Source organism: Octopus bimaculoides, chromosome 3 (assembly GCF_001194135.2).
Source record: "Octopus bimaculoides isolate UCB-OBI-ISO-001 chromosome 3, ASM119413v2, whole genome shotgun sequence".
Lineage (NCBI taxonomy): Eukaryota > Metazoa > Mollusca > Cephalopoda > Octopoda > Octopodidae > Octopus > Octopus bimaculoides.
In genome coordinates, this window is record NC_068983.1 from 74,019,373 (window position 1) to 74,035,875 (window position 16,503).

The 16,503-nt window shown below is 35.8% G+C and overlaps 1 protein-coding gene across 1 annotated transcript in view; it reads left to right on the forward strand.

Annotated features, from left to right (window-relative positions):
• The first annotated feature begins 8,515 nt into the window (after positions 1 to 8,515).
• LOC106879094 (transmembrane protein 116) overlaps positions 8,516 to 16,503 on the forward strand; it is a 43,666-nt gene continuing 35,678 nt past the window's right edge. Inside the window, exons 1-4 of the mRNA XM_052966224.1 lie at positions 8,516 to 8,534; positions 11,324 to 11,382; positions 14,043 to 14,091; positions 16,241 to 16,369. Coding sequence (XP_052822184.1) covers positions 14,049 to 14,091; positions 16,241 to 16,369 — 172 coding nt within the window. The 5' untranslated portion in view covers positions 8,516 to 8,534; positions 11,324 to 11,382; positions 14,043 to 14,048. The remainder of the gene's footprint in view (positions 8,535 to 11,323; positions 11,383 to 14,042; positions 14,092 to 16,240; positions 16,370 to 16,503) is intronic.

Consider the following 16,503-nt stretch of genomic DNA (forward strand, 5'->3'; position numbering starts at 1 on the left):
GGTTGCATGCTTGGTTGCCTCTTCTATAGTGGCGAACCTCACCTCTACCGTACCGAACTTTCTTCCTCTGTTGATGTACGTGGCTTCATTGACAATTTCATCCAGGCACTCCTCGATTTCCTCTTCCGTCACCATTTCAATTTTACAGGTTTCGACAGCCTGTGTACGATACACAACTGTCCTCAGAATTTTTTCTTCTTTAGTCTCTTTTGGGGGCACAATTTGTATGAGTCTCCCTCAACTTCTATCAAATTCCTGCTTCTGGTCACCTCCTCCATATCCAACTTGATTAACTTGGTTTCTAGCGGCACTGGCTTCCTCACCGCAGTGGCCTTGGCATAGCTCTCCATACTGGAGACACTACTATTTGCCATAGCTGGGAAAAAATGCAGCAGCTCAATTATTACGTAACCGTAATAATTCCACAAAAATCACAATTATTTACCGAAACAGTTTTCTCAAAGTAACAACCGTATTCACAATAATTCACAGAGCCGTTATACAGCGAAGCAGTTCGACCGGCGTGCTAACGATTCTGCCAGCTCGTCGCCTTACTACTACTACTACTAATAATAATAATAATAATAATGCGCTATTCCTTTTACACTGCAGTTAAGTGGTTCTAAAATAATATATCATTACAATTGTAGCGAAGCCTAGAATCGAAACCCTACAGGTTTAGTAAGTAGGATCAGATCACACTTAGATCAAGCGACGTGCTCTTAATACTATCCAATCAGCTTGTAGAAATATCACCCCATATTATATAGATGCTTTTTCTTATTTCCCATTGCGCTGCCCTTTTTACAGAGAATGATCTTTTCAAGAATTTCTCACTTCAACATCTTGGTAATATCTCTTCCAACTGACCAGTTTTCTTAAAATTCTCGTATTGGTCTTTGCTAAGTAAACGTTCCATTATGTAAAGGTTTCCCAACACTGCATTGCCGTCCTATTTAAGAAGTCATATCAATTCAAAAGACTACAAATTCCCACGGGGATAAGTTTCGCAATGTCGACCAGTAAAATCTCAGAATCAAACTTTGAGGGTATCTAATTTTCAGGCAGAAGAGCCCCGTCTCTATTGCGGTTGATAAACTGTACATTAATCGAAACGTCTGCTTTCTGTGCAAGACCAGATAATAGATTATATATGCACGCATGTATGTATGTCATTATTCGGTTTTATTTCAAGATTCCTTACTAATAGTGAAAGAGCCGGTTTTTAACCTAGATCGGAGTCTCCTTCATTGAAATTTCAACATCAACAGGGTATGTATGTATGTATGTATGTATACGTGCAGATTTGTATGTTTTGTCTTACGTATATTTTCTCATGGAGGCGCGATGGCCCAGTAGTTAGAGCAGCGGACTCGCAGTCATAGGATCGCGGTTTCGATTCCCAGACTGGGCGTTGTGAGTGTTTATTGAGCGAAAACACTTAAAGCTCTACGAGGCTCTGGCAGGGGATGGTGGTGAACCCTGCTGTACTCTTTCACCACAACTTTCTCCCACTCTTACTTCCTGTTTCTGTTGTACCTGTATTTCAAAGGGCCAGCCTTGTCACACTGTGTCACACTGAATATCCCGGAGAACTACGTTAAGGGTACACGTGTCTGTGGAGTGCTCAGCCACTTGCACGTTAATTTCACGAGCAAGCTGATCCGTTGATCGGATCAACTGGAACCTTCGACGTCGTAAGCGACGGAGTGCCGACAAGAAATTTTCTCATGCATATACTTGCATATCTAGACGTGCTCATATATACGTAAATGATAAACTTGTGGAAAGTTTTACAGATTTTTACAGTTCCAGTGATGACTTGGCTCTGTAGTATGTACGTAAAATAATTCCAATAGCAGTATTACGTTAAAGTGGCGATAAACACTACCTTACAAAACACTTTTCCTTAAATGGATTGCACCTCTCTCGTATTATCTCCCTATATGAACCAATCTTCAGGAGTTCATAATTAATGGCAGCGTACTCATAAGTTAGGGAAAGTCATAAAAAAAAACAGGAAAAGTTATAAAAAACTATGGTTCCACAGACAAAATAAACAAAAATGTTAATTGAATCACGAGAAATAAATTAAATTTGTCATCGAAAGTACTTTCTAAAAATATGTATAAAAACACTTTATTTTGTTTTTCTTCTCTATTTTATATTTAGTCTCAAAAGTAGCAAAATAAATTAATTTAATGAATTTATCCAAACAAATTATGCCGGCAACTTAGTCAAATTTTTAATACAAATTTATTAAAAATGCCAAAGTTACAAACGAAAAAAAGCTGTTAATTTAATATGCATTTGAACTTAATTAGGGAATAACCTAATTCCCTGCTTAACTATCTGCTTAAGCAATAGGTGTGTCAAATTACTACGTTTTGAGTTCAAATTCCACCAATGTCAACTTTTCATTTTCATTCTTTGGGATCGATAAAATAATAACTCATGATGGTAGATTAGTGGAATTGTTAGTGTTCAACAGAATACTTTGTAGTTACTTAGTCAAACACTCTACGCTTTGAGAGTCCAGGCAGGGGTAATTTATTTGTCTATCTAAAACTAATGGCTATCTAAAACAAGATGTTATGTAAAAATTATCTGAGACAAGCAGCGGGAAACACCTTTATGTCTTTCCACGAAAATTCTATGACGAAGCATAGCACTTGTTAAGGAAATCACTCCTTGTAACTTAATGATAAAGAAAGGAAATCCATAATCTGTGTTACCCAAAAGAACTAAATACTCTAATGAGTTAGCCTCGTAGCCGCTACATAGGCGTCTGACCTACTAAAAGAGAGTCAAATCTACATCAAATTACAATCCTCAAAAAAGAATATGTGAGTGTGTTAGGGGGGGGGGATATATTGAATATTATAATCTTATAAGCAATAAGTTTGAAGAAAAAATAAACGATTTGGTGATTACTGTTAAAACCTCATTGATACGTAGATGTACTAGATCATGGTTGACGTGGCGATGTTAAAAATGAACGACAGCAGCAGCTAATTAACTCTAATTATATAGCAGGAATAGAAATGAAAACGAAATGGTGTGGTGTACATACTTTTTTTCCCTGGCAAGCTGGCGGAATCGCTCGTACGCCGGGTATGACGCTTAGCGGTATTGCGTCCGTCTTTACGTTCTGAGTTCGAATTCCCCGAGGTTGTCTTTGCCTTTCATCCTTTCGAGGTCGATAAAATAAGTATCAGTTGAGCATTGGGTTCGATATAATCCACTTACCCATCTCCCCGAAATTGTTGGCCTTGTACCAAAATTTAAAATCAATATTTATTGCACAAATTGAATGGAATGGTTACAACCAAGAAACGAAACCTCATTGCGTACTTTGCATATCAGTCATCACATATGCGTATCAAAGTATGTGTCGACGGATTTAGTTTTAATGTTCAATTGATTTATTTATCAGGAACTCATTACTTTGAAGTATGTTCCAGACGAGCTCAAAGATATTCAAAGATTTACGTTCAGATATTGGATTCGACCATAACCAGCTGGTGAGAGGTAATTACCACCCTGCAGTTAATAAATAATAGTTTGCGCACCATTTATTATATTCTATAAGCATAATAAGCCAGAGGTTTGCCATTTTGGCTTTGATTTCCGCCGCTACAAAGCACACAAGATGACAACAGTAAGTATTGTAAATTTATTTGAAGATCTGTTTTCCACATATCGGTGTACTGACAATATCCTTAAAAATATAATGCTGCTGGTTTTTCTTATAGCATCTTGCAACCATAAAATAGAAGAAAAAAGTATGAACATGTCAGAAAAGAATTGTCATTAAAAGAGAATTAACGCAAAGCGTTTTATTTTGTATGTTTAATATATTTGACAGAAAAAATTTAAAATGGAGTATTTAGTTTTTTTTTTTTCAGTTGTATAAGGACGAATTTGTTTTTCAAGTAACTATATAAAAAAATTTTTTAACGTAGAACTACTTATGTTCATGTTGTGTATTGGGTTGAAAGAAGTTGTGACCCTCATTTAACGTCTCCAGGAGTAACTACAAAGGAGTGTGGAACTATTCATTGTAAATTCAGGAACAAAATTTGCTTAGGGAATGCAAACCTAGTTTCAACTCGGTATGTTCGAAACATTTTCATTGCTCCTCCACCAAATTTTAGGCAGAGCGCTTGCACACCCTGTTCCCGAGCCTATACTGTTTGTTTTAGACACTCTTACAAAATGAAGCCCTTTTTCCATCTATATAAATAACGGATCTATTCCATGAGATAGAATAGATCTACAACTTTAATACGAAATAACTTCTGAAATACCAAATTTTGTCAAAAACGTTCAGAGTAAACGTGAGAAATTCTACCAGTATTCGAAGTTTCAACCTGTTGAAAAATTAATTAAATGTGTGATTGAGATGGAATAGGTTCCAAATAACAAATGAATGGTGATGTCATTGACGCATTTAAAGTACTTGAGAGGAATATTCAAGGAATTCGTCTTAAATATCTCAAAGTAACGCCAATCTAACAGCTATCTCTCCCTCCCTCACACGTCTACATCATTTATCGCTTGCCGTTGGACTGCGGCCATACTGGGACATCGTCTTAAAAGATTTAGTGGTACAAAATGAGTTTTACGCATTTTTTGAGCTTGACATTTATGCTATTGGTCTTTTTTGCTGGGGCATAAACTTACTGGGGCATAAACAAAACGGCTTTCAAGGGAACACACACACGACGAGTTTCTTTCAGTTTCTGTTTACCAATTCCACACACGAAGTCTGGTGCTATCAAAGCATACACTTGCTCGAGGTGCCGCACGCTCGGACTGAACTCGAGACCACTTGGCTGGAAAGCAGTCTTCTTATCCACATGGCTTATGTACTTGATATCTTGCGTTAATAATGTTAATATTTTTTTTTTAGTAGGCCAGTAGTCAATACGTTATTCTATTAAACTAACCTGTCTATCATTCTAGATCTTGTGCTATTAATATTTGTATATTAAATTGAAAGTCTTTTTCTAAATGAAATATATGTTGACGTAAATCTATCTAGTTTAGACAGACTTGTCTACCGTCAAAGGCGTGAGAATTCAAACCAAGAGCTAGAAAAGGTAGTGAGAAATGATAAAAGGAAGTGGGATACTCTCAATTTATTTCAGTAGAGCTGGTTTTAGTGTGAGCGCATTATCACATGATATCAACAGTAAACAAAATGTATTCCTTTTTTACTGCAATCATTCTCTTCATCGCTACTGATACGTGTGCCTCTTGGTCACCATATTGAAATGAGATTGTTTCTTTACTCAGTTGTTAGCATTGTCGTATTTAGCCTCTGTACCGCAGAGTTGATTAAGATTCCTAGCCTGTGCATAATTGCCGTCGGCTGCAATCGCCAGTCACGTAGGTAATAAAATATTCTCAACTGTATGATCATGTGAACCATAGATTCCACTGTCACGGTCTACGATTTGGCTAAAAATGTGCCCCAGGACTGTGATAAATCTTTAAACTTTTCAAATTGCTTTTTTTTTTTTTTAGTTTGTCTTTGGAGAAAGTGTGAGAAATTGCTTGTGCAAATATGAAAGCATGAGATTGAGTTAAATAGTGAGGCCCACGATGTTGTGAGATTTGGCAAGTATGTACAAAATGTTTTCTTGGGCATCAAACCATAAATGAATGCTTGGCTATTAGTACTTCTGAGTTTTTAGTTAAACTTTATTTTATGCTTACTCATCTACTTTACAATATCCTATCTAATATAGACACACAACCTGAAATTTTACATGAGGGAGCTTGTCTACTACATCGATCCCAGTGCTCAACTGGTACCCGTTTTTTTTTTTTACCTCAAAAGTATGAAAGGCTAAGTCGACCTTAGTGTAAGCTGAGCTCGGAATATAAATCTGGAAGAAATATTGCAAAGCATTTTATCCGGTGTGTTAACGATTCTGCCAGCTGATAATCTTCCTTTACTTTATATTCTGCACTGTCAGTGTGACGTCCTGGTAAAAGAAGTCACTGCAGGGGGGAATCATCATCCCTCATTGTGGTGTGGTTCCAGTGTGAAATGATGGTGAGCACAACTATCCAGAGGGATGTTGCCCTTTTAAAACCAACCCCTCCATAGTGTTTTTTATGTGTCACTGGCACAGGTGCCTTTTTACCAGTATGGGTGCCTAATTAGAGTTGAATAAACATCCCTATAATCAAAAACATTCTCTCCTCATAATTTAAATTCAACCAAATATTTAAATCATTTTAATTACAAAATTATGCATAAATTTCCTCTAGCAAAGTCTGGGCTGTCCTGTTCATCGAGTTCAGACGACAGTAAACCTCGTTTGACAAGGGTACACAGGCCATATTTTTGTGGAAGGATGCAGCCAACCAAATCCAGTCTGGAATTTGACTGTTATTTTATTTCATTGACTCCAGATGGAGGAAACTACTGTCAACATTGAAATTTCAGCCTTTTCAATATAAAAGGCTGTTGCTAAATACAAGATATTTAATCAGTTGAGTTGTTTATTCTGGTTGTTTCCCTGCTCTTATAGTCATGCTTTCATGCCTCTAATTTTGGGTCGGGAAGGGTTTAATCAAGTTAATGTATTATTAATTGCTAGTTTATATTGGTGATAACAATGGATTGCAATTTTAATAATCCTGTATTTTAGTTTTCTAATTTTACATAAACTGTCTAAAAAGACCAAAAACAAATGGGATGTTCATAGCTTTTCTGCTATTTGCTTGGTTTGGACTAATCAACAGCTGACATTTTAATAAATACACGATCTGTAGATGAAAGGAAAACTGAGTTTTAGTGCAATTTGAACTCTGGACATAAGTAAATATTGCAGAACATTTTATACACTACAGTTTCTGCTTATCCACAGCCTTAATAATTATTTCTACTGCAGGCACAATACCTGAAATCTTGAGGGGAGAGACTCGTTCTTATTAACCCCAATGCTCAACTGGTCCTTATTTTATTCACCCTGAAAGGATATAAAGCAAAGTTGGTTTCTAGCAGAATTTGAACTCGGTACATAAAACCAGAAGAAATATTGCTAAGCATTTTGTCTGGCATTCTAAGGTTTCTGCCACATCAGTCTTAGTAATAATTCTTTCTACTATAGGCACAAGGCCAGAAATTTTGTGGGAGGAGGCTCAAGTGGGACCAACTTTATTGATTCCAAAATGGTGAAAAGCAAAGTTGACTTCAGTGGAATTTGAACTTAGAAAACACACAGACAAAATACTGCTAAGTAGTGCTAATGATTCTGCCAGCTTGGCACCTTAGTAATTTCTTATGAAACTAAATTTTATTGACTCTTAATTATTTCCAACATTCTATTCTTTCTGGCATTTTGCCTGTGTTGGTGTATAAACTGCTGCTAAAGTGTCAATCAAGCCAACAATCATTGAGATGAAAAACAGTAGCCTAATATTTCTAGTGACTGAATACCTTAGAGGGTCGAATTAAGGCTGGAATACATGCATTTTTGAATGAATTAGTCCACTTAGAACATGTAACAAAATAGTTTGTATACTTGTATTTATAAACACCATAATAGATATATTTATTTCTTCATTGCCCACAAGAAGCTAAACATAGGGGACAAATAAAGACAGACAAAGGGATTAAATTGATTTAATCGACCCTGAAAGGATGAAAGGCAAAGTTGACATCGGTGGAATTTGAACTCAGAGCGTAAAGGCAGACGAAATACTAAGCATTTTGCCCAGCATGCTAATGATTCTGCCAGCTCACCACCCTATCATAATAGATATATCAACCGTTGTAGAACAAGACATTTTTCATTGATGAATCTATCATTTTTTAGCTATGTTGGAGGGGGAAATGACAATTATAGCATGCATGTTTCTCTCAAGTCTATTTATTAGAAAATAGTGAAGTGAAATTGCTAAAATTGGTAATTGAAACTAAATCACAAATGTAATTACTGTGAGTTTACTGTAGCTCTTGTCTTGACCCTATAAACATAAATGTGTGCCACTGTAATCAATACCCACCACTGTGTGGTTGAGATCTTTGTTTCCAAACCACATGGTTTCAGATTTAGTCCCACTGTGTGGAACCTTGGGTACATGTCATCTGCTATAGTGCTGGGCTGACCAAAGCCTTGTGAATGGATTTGGTTGTTGAAAACTGAAAGAAGCTTAATTGTGTGTGTGGTGTATTTTCTGTGTATGTACAAGTATGTTTGTGTCTCATTATCTGGACATTGTGTCATGTAAATGAATGCTATTCATTTCCAATATTCTGCAAAAACATATCAAACTATGGGGAAATATCTTGTTTGAAAACAGGTGATGGTTGGTGACAAGAAGAGCATCTAGCTATAGAAAATCTGCCTTAATATACTTTGAACCATGCAAGCATAGACAAATGGATGCTAAAATGTTGTTGCACACCAGTTGTCTAATTAGCATAATTAAGGAGCAGTATTGAATAAAGTTTCTTATTTCTTTAGAAAACCAAAAGAAATAAGATGTTCTGAGTTCAAAATCCTGCCAAGGTCAGTTTTGCTTTTCATTCTTTCAGGCTTAATAAAACAAAGTACCAATCCTTGGTACTAGATTGTTACAACATTGAATGAAATGCCTTGCAGAGTTTATCATAGATCTTTGCATTTTGATTTTTTTTGAATGGTAGACTTAAACCATTGTCTAGTTTTATGCCACTATCAGGTCCTTTGATGTGTTTAGTGAGGCTCTCTCTCTTGCTATCATTGAGGCAAAACACTTGCTTTGAGGAAAATTTCTTCCCCATCATCTCAGAAGCCTTAATACTAAAGCTCTGAGGTCAATGCCCTTTTAAAGCAGAACATGCATGCATACACAGCTCCAAAATACTTAAAGGTCACTGTTTATCATGTTTGACTGGGTTCTAGGATGTTCACTGTTCTACTTTAGAAGCTACTGAAGTTAGATTTTTTTTTTTTAGTAATCGGCAGCTATTAAGCTAATTTTCATATTTTTTTTTCCACCTGCAATTTGGCTTTTTTTTCTTGGTCATTTCTATATATTGTTTCATCTCAGTTACGTTTATCCCACATACTAAGCAAATACTAAAGGTTTATGCAAAAAGTAAAATCAGTGGCCTGTGAAATATGCAATAGATATATATTGTAAGAAATTGGTATATAACAATGACTTTATATTGGGTGACTTCAAGTCATAGAAAATACATTCGAATACTGACCTACATATAAAAAATAAATTTGCATTTAATATGGGTTCAAGTAATACTGGGAAAAATGTGTAGTAGCATTAGATCTGTCTTTGTATTCTGAGTTCAAATTTCACTGAGGTCAGCTTAGTCTTTTATCCTTTGGGGGTAGATAAAATAAGTACCAGTACAGCACTGGGGTCAATGTAATTGATTTACCCTCTCCTTTGAAATTGCTGGCCTTGTGCCAAAATTTGCGAACGATATAATTGCAAGTATTTCTTGATTGTGCAATGGAATAAGGCTGTATGCATTGAATTCAATTCTATATGCTTCCATACAAGATTGAGACTAAGTGAATGATGAATGACTTCTAGTGTGTTTTTGGTGTTTGATACTTGCCCTTTCAGTTTAAGTTTTTAGAGTTGACTTCACCTCTATTGGTCCAGGTTCTATTAAAGTACCGGTAATATAAAAGAAAAAGTGAGCAGGTCACTTAAGAACAAGACATGAGATGGATGAACAGAACCATGAAATGGATTCCATGGGAGCAATTGAGGTGGGTCCAACACAAGGAGATGCTGGGATGATATTGTAGAATACATAAAGGCAATAATGGGTGATACAAGTATGCTGATTAGAACCAGAATGGCGATGGACATAATGTTTGAAGAGGGATTGTCTGAATGTGGACAGCTGTATCCAAAGCGTGAGAATGAATAAACAATTCTTCCACTATAAGAAGTAATTCATTTTACCAAACTAATTTAAATTGATTGCTTTTATTGGTTCAAGGTTATAGATTTGTAGGTCATTATCATTTAGCCTCAAGTCAATCTTGATTTAGCAGGCTTATGATCAAAGAATGTCCCATGATCAACCTCCTTTTTGTATGTCAGGAATATACATTAATATATTGTACTTTTAGACAGCACTGTATAATCTGAGAAAGATTAAGGTGAAATTCTACTGCCCAAAGGCCCAGAGTTTTTTGAGACAGTTTTATTTTATACTGCATCATCTTAGTTCACTTTGCTCTTTGGAAGAGTTATTGGGTCATATTTGAGTCTTACCTGCAATAGTGTTACCTGTTCAGGACATGATTTCTTCTGTTTAATGCCATGTAGCCAAAGATAAGCCCAATAAAGTTTAAGAAAGCATTTACATTCTGCTTTAAGTTTTATTTATAGATTTATAGGTATTGAGGCTGGGTGAGTATAGTTAATTAAATCTATACTAGTATATTACTGGTACTTTAACTCCCCCAACTCTGATGTTTTAAGGTGGAGTATTGAGACAAAATCAAATAAGCATTTTGTTCAGTACTCAACTGTTTCTTCTTTTATTCCACACACATTTAAGATAATCATCATCCTTTAATGTTCGTTTTCCATGCTGATATGGGTTGGACAGTTTGATCAGAGCTGGTAAGCCAAAAAGCTGCATTAGGTTTCAGTCTAATCTGGTTTGGTTTCTATAGTTGAATGATCTTCCTAATGCCAACCACCTTACAGTGTGTGCCGGGTGCTTTTAATGTGGCACCATCATGAGTATCTTTTTTTACAAGGCACTGGCACAAAGCTCTTGCAGGCCAATCCTCTTTATCAGTGGGAGTGGCATTAACACTTCTGCTGTGGAGTAGAAATGTAAATCAATTTCATTACTTGTCTGGTACTTTTTTTAATTGGTCACTGATGAATTGTGTGTATATGTGTATGGGTTTCTGTACATTTTCCATTCACTAAATCCAACAGATGAGGTATTGCTCAGCTTGCTCAAGGTGCTGTGTAATGTGATTGAACCCAGAACTAAAACGTTTCAATGTGAACTTCTTTTCCATATAGTCATGCATGTGAATGATGAGTAATCATCGTTATAGTATTCCTTTCCCTAAACTGATAGAGATTACAGGGGCCTTCAGTAAGGTTTTGACAAATCCTAAGGCATATTTCAATTCTGTCAGTATAAAAGATAATATATTCTAATCCAAAACTAATAACAGATTAAAGGCTGGTTAGATAGATAGATGAATAATCCTTAATTTTCATATTACTACACATTATTAATCTTTAGTCATTATTCTTTTTATATAACTTCACTCGCCATTATCAGTCTGAATGATTTTTTTGTTTTCAGTGCAAATATCTTCAGTGTGTAACTGTCCACTTCTTACTGTATACTTTCACTTGCATCAGGTAAGTGACACCCAAGCTCTTGTTTTTGAAACGTTGTTGTCATTAATATTTAACTTATCTAATTAACAAGTTGAGTTGTCGGGCTTACAGCCACATTTGAAGAGAACAGGAATTTTATTGAAGAAGATTTATCTATGATGAACAGATTGATTTTGTTTAGCTCCAGGTCAGTTCTGACTGACCAGACCTATGTCAGCCAAGCAATTAAACTGACCCTTAGATCTGTTGTTCCAGGTATACCGTACCTCTGTCTAACTATACTATATACATGAACATGCAGTAGTGGATTGCATGAGGTGCAGTAAGATAGTCTGGACATGTGGCATCCTTTTACCTTTTCAGCTCATTTCTATATCCAAAGAATCTCTGTATAGCTACTGTTTGACCTGCTAGAATTAGCAGCCAACTCTCCCCCAAAAGTGATATTGAATAGTTATTTGATCAAGTTGTTTACTTAAGTATGTTTGTAATTACTGTTTTCCATTTTCCCCATGGTACATGGTTTATTTGTCGAAGCAGTTTTAGAAGCTGGCTACTCTTCTGCTCTTTCTACTACAATCTATTCAGCTATGGAAATGGGTTTTGTTTGGCAAGCTGTAGCGAATTCTGCACCGGAACATAATGGCATGACAGCAGTAACATATGAACTTGTAAGCCGGACATCAAGTATCCTATCTTCAAATCCATGTAGTGGGTTTGAGTAAGAATAATATATAGCATTCATAAAGTTGTGATCACTGATAATGGATCATTCATTGGTTCTAGCAATGATTTGTAGTTGCTTAATCAACTAAACTGCCCACTCATAAGTTAGCATGTAAATGGCTGAGTATACTCAGGTAGAATCAGTGTGGCATAATGCACTTTTTAAATTGTGAGTACAATTCATCTAAAGGGTTCTGCATATTTTTGTTTATGCAGTTTCACTCACAAGGCTTGGATCAACACAAAGCTATGATAAAAGACACTGAAGATGTCATGTTGTGGGATTGCACTTCACAATCATAAGGATTGAACTACAATCCTCATGATTGCAAATTTCACGAATAATAAAACACATGCACCAGTTAAATTAGAATTATCATCAGTGGGTGCTGGTGCCATGTAGAAAGCACCCAGTACACCCTGTAGGGAGGTTGGCATTAGGAAGGGCATCCAATCCAAGGAACCAAGCCAAAGCAGATTATGGGACCTGGTGCAGCCCCTGGCCTTGCTAGTTCTGGTCAAGCTGTCTAACCCATGCCAGCATGGAAAACACATTAAATATTGATGATAATGATGAATTGGTTAGTTAAACTAATAAACAGCTTGCTCAATCTGTTGGTTAATCAATTAGTCAGTTGTTTGTTGAAGTCCCTTCATTGCTTTTCATAAGCTCACAGTCTTCTCTCCTTCAGGCCTGTTTCAAATCTGTTAATTATTTCGATGTAGACCTGGAAGACAGAGGGCATGTGATTGATACGGTTGTGAAGGGGCATTGGAAGGACTTTGATAAGCAACGAATCCATTGAGTGATAAAGCAAGCAGTTTATTAAATAATTAACCCATTGACCACTAATAAAGTGAAATTGAATCAGTACACGTATTTATTATTGGTTAATTGAGTCACCTAATATACAACTAAATCTATTTCACTGCACAATTTTACATTAGATATGATATGAACTTCTTAACAAAATAAAGACATGAACTTCTTAACCATTCAGCTGTATTGGCACAATTCTAAATTGACTGTTAGTATTGGTGTGAAGATGCATGGCTAAGTGATTTGAGCATTTGGCTTACAATTGTGAGGTTGTGAGTTCAATTACCAGACAGTGCTGTATTCTTGAGCAAGACCTTTTATTTCATGTTGCTCCAGTTCATTCAGCTGTAGAAATGAGATGTAATGTTACTGGTGCCAAGTTGTATCAATTTTTGCCTTTCCCTTAGACAACAATAGTGCTGTGGAGAGGGGAGAGTGGTATGCATAGGTGACTGCTGGTCTTCCACAAACAACCTAACCTGGACTTGGGCCTCAGAGGGGAAACTTTCTAGGTGCAATCCCATGGTCATTCATGACTGAAAAGGTCTTTGATATTAGTGTCATGAAATTTGTTACTTTGTGTCATCCCATTTTATCTTGTCTTAATTCTTTTGCATTTAACCATACTATAATAGTTCATTTATTGGGTCAGGTTTTTAGATTTTGCTGTTTATTACCCCTAAATTGCAGTTTTTGTCTGTGGAAAACTCCCTTTAAAGACGTATAGTGGTAAAAACCACAGTATACTTCAAAGCTAGACAAAATGAAATTGCCCCAAGTGACCTTTCACCATAGTCACAACATAATAATGTCACTTACTCATGTAACTTATGAAACAAAACTGAATCTGCTTGTGTGAAGTCTACACAAAGTGTGTAAACTATTTGCTTGTTTGCAATGGTGCTGCTATGACCACTACTGGGGCGATTGCATTTTGCCTTGCTCTGAAATATGCTGTGCTTTTAGCATCTTCAAAGGGATTTTTCTGCACAAAAAATATGCAGCTTCTGGTATTTAAACAATATACATTATGTGGTATTGATAAGTTGTTTTTTTTTTTATTATAAGACTGCTTCTATTACATAATTTGATTTTATAGTAACAAATATTTGAATTTTCTTTTTATGTTTGGCAGCATATTATGTTCAATAATTTTGATTGTATGGCCAATGAACAATACCCGGGTGTGTATTATTATTTTATTAATATCTCTTATTTCAATAAATCAATGTCTTGGTAATTTATTCTTCAAAATATGCTAATTTGTTCACACTACTGTTTGCGTACAACATTTTTGAAAATCTATTTTATTAAAGTTGAAATGAAAATTAAAAGGTCTGTCCACTCACTCCTTTGCCTATTCTCTATTTGTTGTTTGACAGCTCCTATATGAATACTGTTCATTAGAATGAGCAAAAATACAAGCTATGGAGATTATTACTGGCAGAGCAGATAATTGTATCACTAAAAGCACCAGATTAAGTACTTTACAGTATTTAGTTACATTCAGAGTTCAAAAGCTTGCTGAAGTCTAGTTTGGTTTTCAGCTTTACTGGGTTTATAAAATCTAATACTAGTCAAATAATGGGACCATTTAACTGTCTTTACCTACCTCCTAAAATTAAATGGGTTTATACCAAAGTTTAGGAGTCATTATTAATGTCAGAACCAATATTGTCAGATAAAACCTCTTTACCTTTCATCCATCAATGTCTGTTTAATTTATTATGGCATAGGCGTGGGTATGTGGTAAGAATTCTGCTTCATAATCACATGTGTCTGGGCTCAATCCCACTGCAGGGTTCCTTGAACAAGTATCTTGTTTTAGGTACTGGCTAACCAAAACTTTGAGTGGATTTGACAGACTGAAAGAATCCTGTCGTGTGTGTGTTTTTGAGCTTCCTGTTGTGTGTGTGTGTGCGTGTGCGTGTGTGTGTGCATGCATGCACACGAGCCTGTGGTGTGTGAAGCTGTTGCATGCACATGTTTCCATTGCTTTGCCATTACACGATAGTTATGACCATATTGCAAGTGGTATCCTTTGTTTCCACTATTGTGGAAACATGTCTGAGCATGGGGGAAATATTACCTTTACTTGTTAACAAAGGTTGATGACAGGAAGAGCATCCAGCTATAGAAAATCTGATTCATGTAAGCATGGAAAAGTGGATGTTAAAACAAAGATGATGCTTTGTCTGGGGAGAGATGGCAGTGCCCATGATCCTTTTCAGATCTCTGAATGATGGTAAAGAGGGGTAAATCATTCTCGGATTAGTGACTTTATCTGAATACCTACAATAGAGCAGGTATCACTTTAGAATTGTAAAGGGCTAGGTGGTAGTGTTACACTAGGTGATCAAGAAAGTATCAGTCAAGTGCTGGAGTTTATCAAAATGTGTAGAGCTGTGCCAAAATACGAAAACATTTAAGTGTTGATCTACTTCTTCTACATACCTCATTAGTTTAAATTCACTGCTGGCATTTCATTCTGTTTCAATACACAACACTTCAATCTTCATTACATCAGTTGACTTTACCATCAGATTAGGTGCCACCTTTCTTCTCTCTCCACCTTACCGTCTGAGAGAAACTCTGGTTCTGATTATAAAGGCAGTAGAGGTGTGTGTGTGTGGGGGGGGGGGGTATGTGCAATAGTTTTATTCTACGTAAAACATATGTACTGGTTATCATGTACAAAGTTAACATCTTTAATGTCCAAATAGTCATTATATATGCTCAACTATAAAGATTTGTGATGTGTGATATTTCAGCACATTATTTTTTATTTAAGCTTTACTATGGTTTCTTTAGTGGAAGAAGAGCAGCACATCTGCTGATTTTGTAGGACATATATATAATACTTGTAACCAATAATATTTGCAATAGAGAAGACAATGCTAAAATATCCAAATGAATTAAGTCTACCACCCTCTGGTAGCAATTTTCATCTAGTAAATTTCACTAAAAAAAAATTAATTTCCTGGTGTGCTGCATATTGAAATTGAACTCAGAAACATGTGAATGCAAAAAGAACTTTACTTCATAGCTATGTTTATGTATATGTGTATGAATGAATGTGAGTGATAGTGGTGGTGGGGTTTAGGTGTGTACGCATGCATGCATGCATACATATGTGCACATGCATACATACATGTATGTATACACACACACACACACACACACACACACACGCACACGCACAGTCACTAATAGATTATTAAATGATGGAAAAATACTTCACCGCTTAAGATATATACATTTTACATTATAAATATACAGCAAAGCAATCTTTTTTTTTTTTTTTTTTTTTTTTAACTCCCATTTCTATTCCAGCACCATGTAAGCTTTCGTCAAATCGGAACTGCCAATCTCTTGACAGCGATATCAATATTTCTGCAACCTGTTATTGCCTATTTTTGGCATGGTACCTTCACATGCTGTATCAACTCCTCCTTGGCAACAGTGAGTTATTCATTGACGTCTATTACTACTTTAAAATTTTTTTGTCATTTTACTTGCTTTTCTACTTTTCCAGAAATAAATTCAATTTGTTTTTTTGCTTTTTTCATATATATATATATATATATATATATATA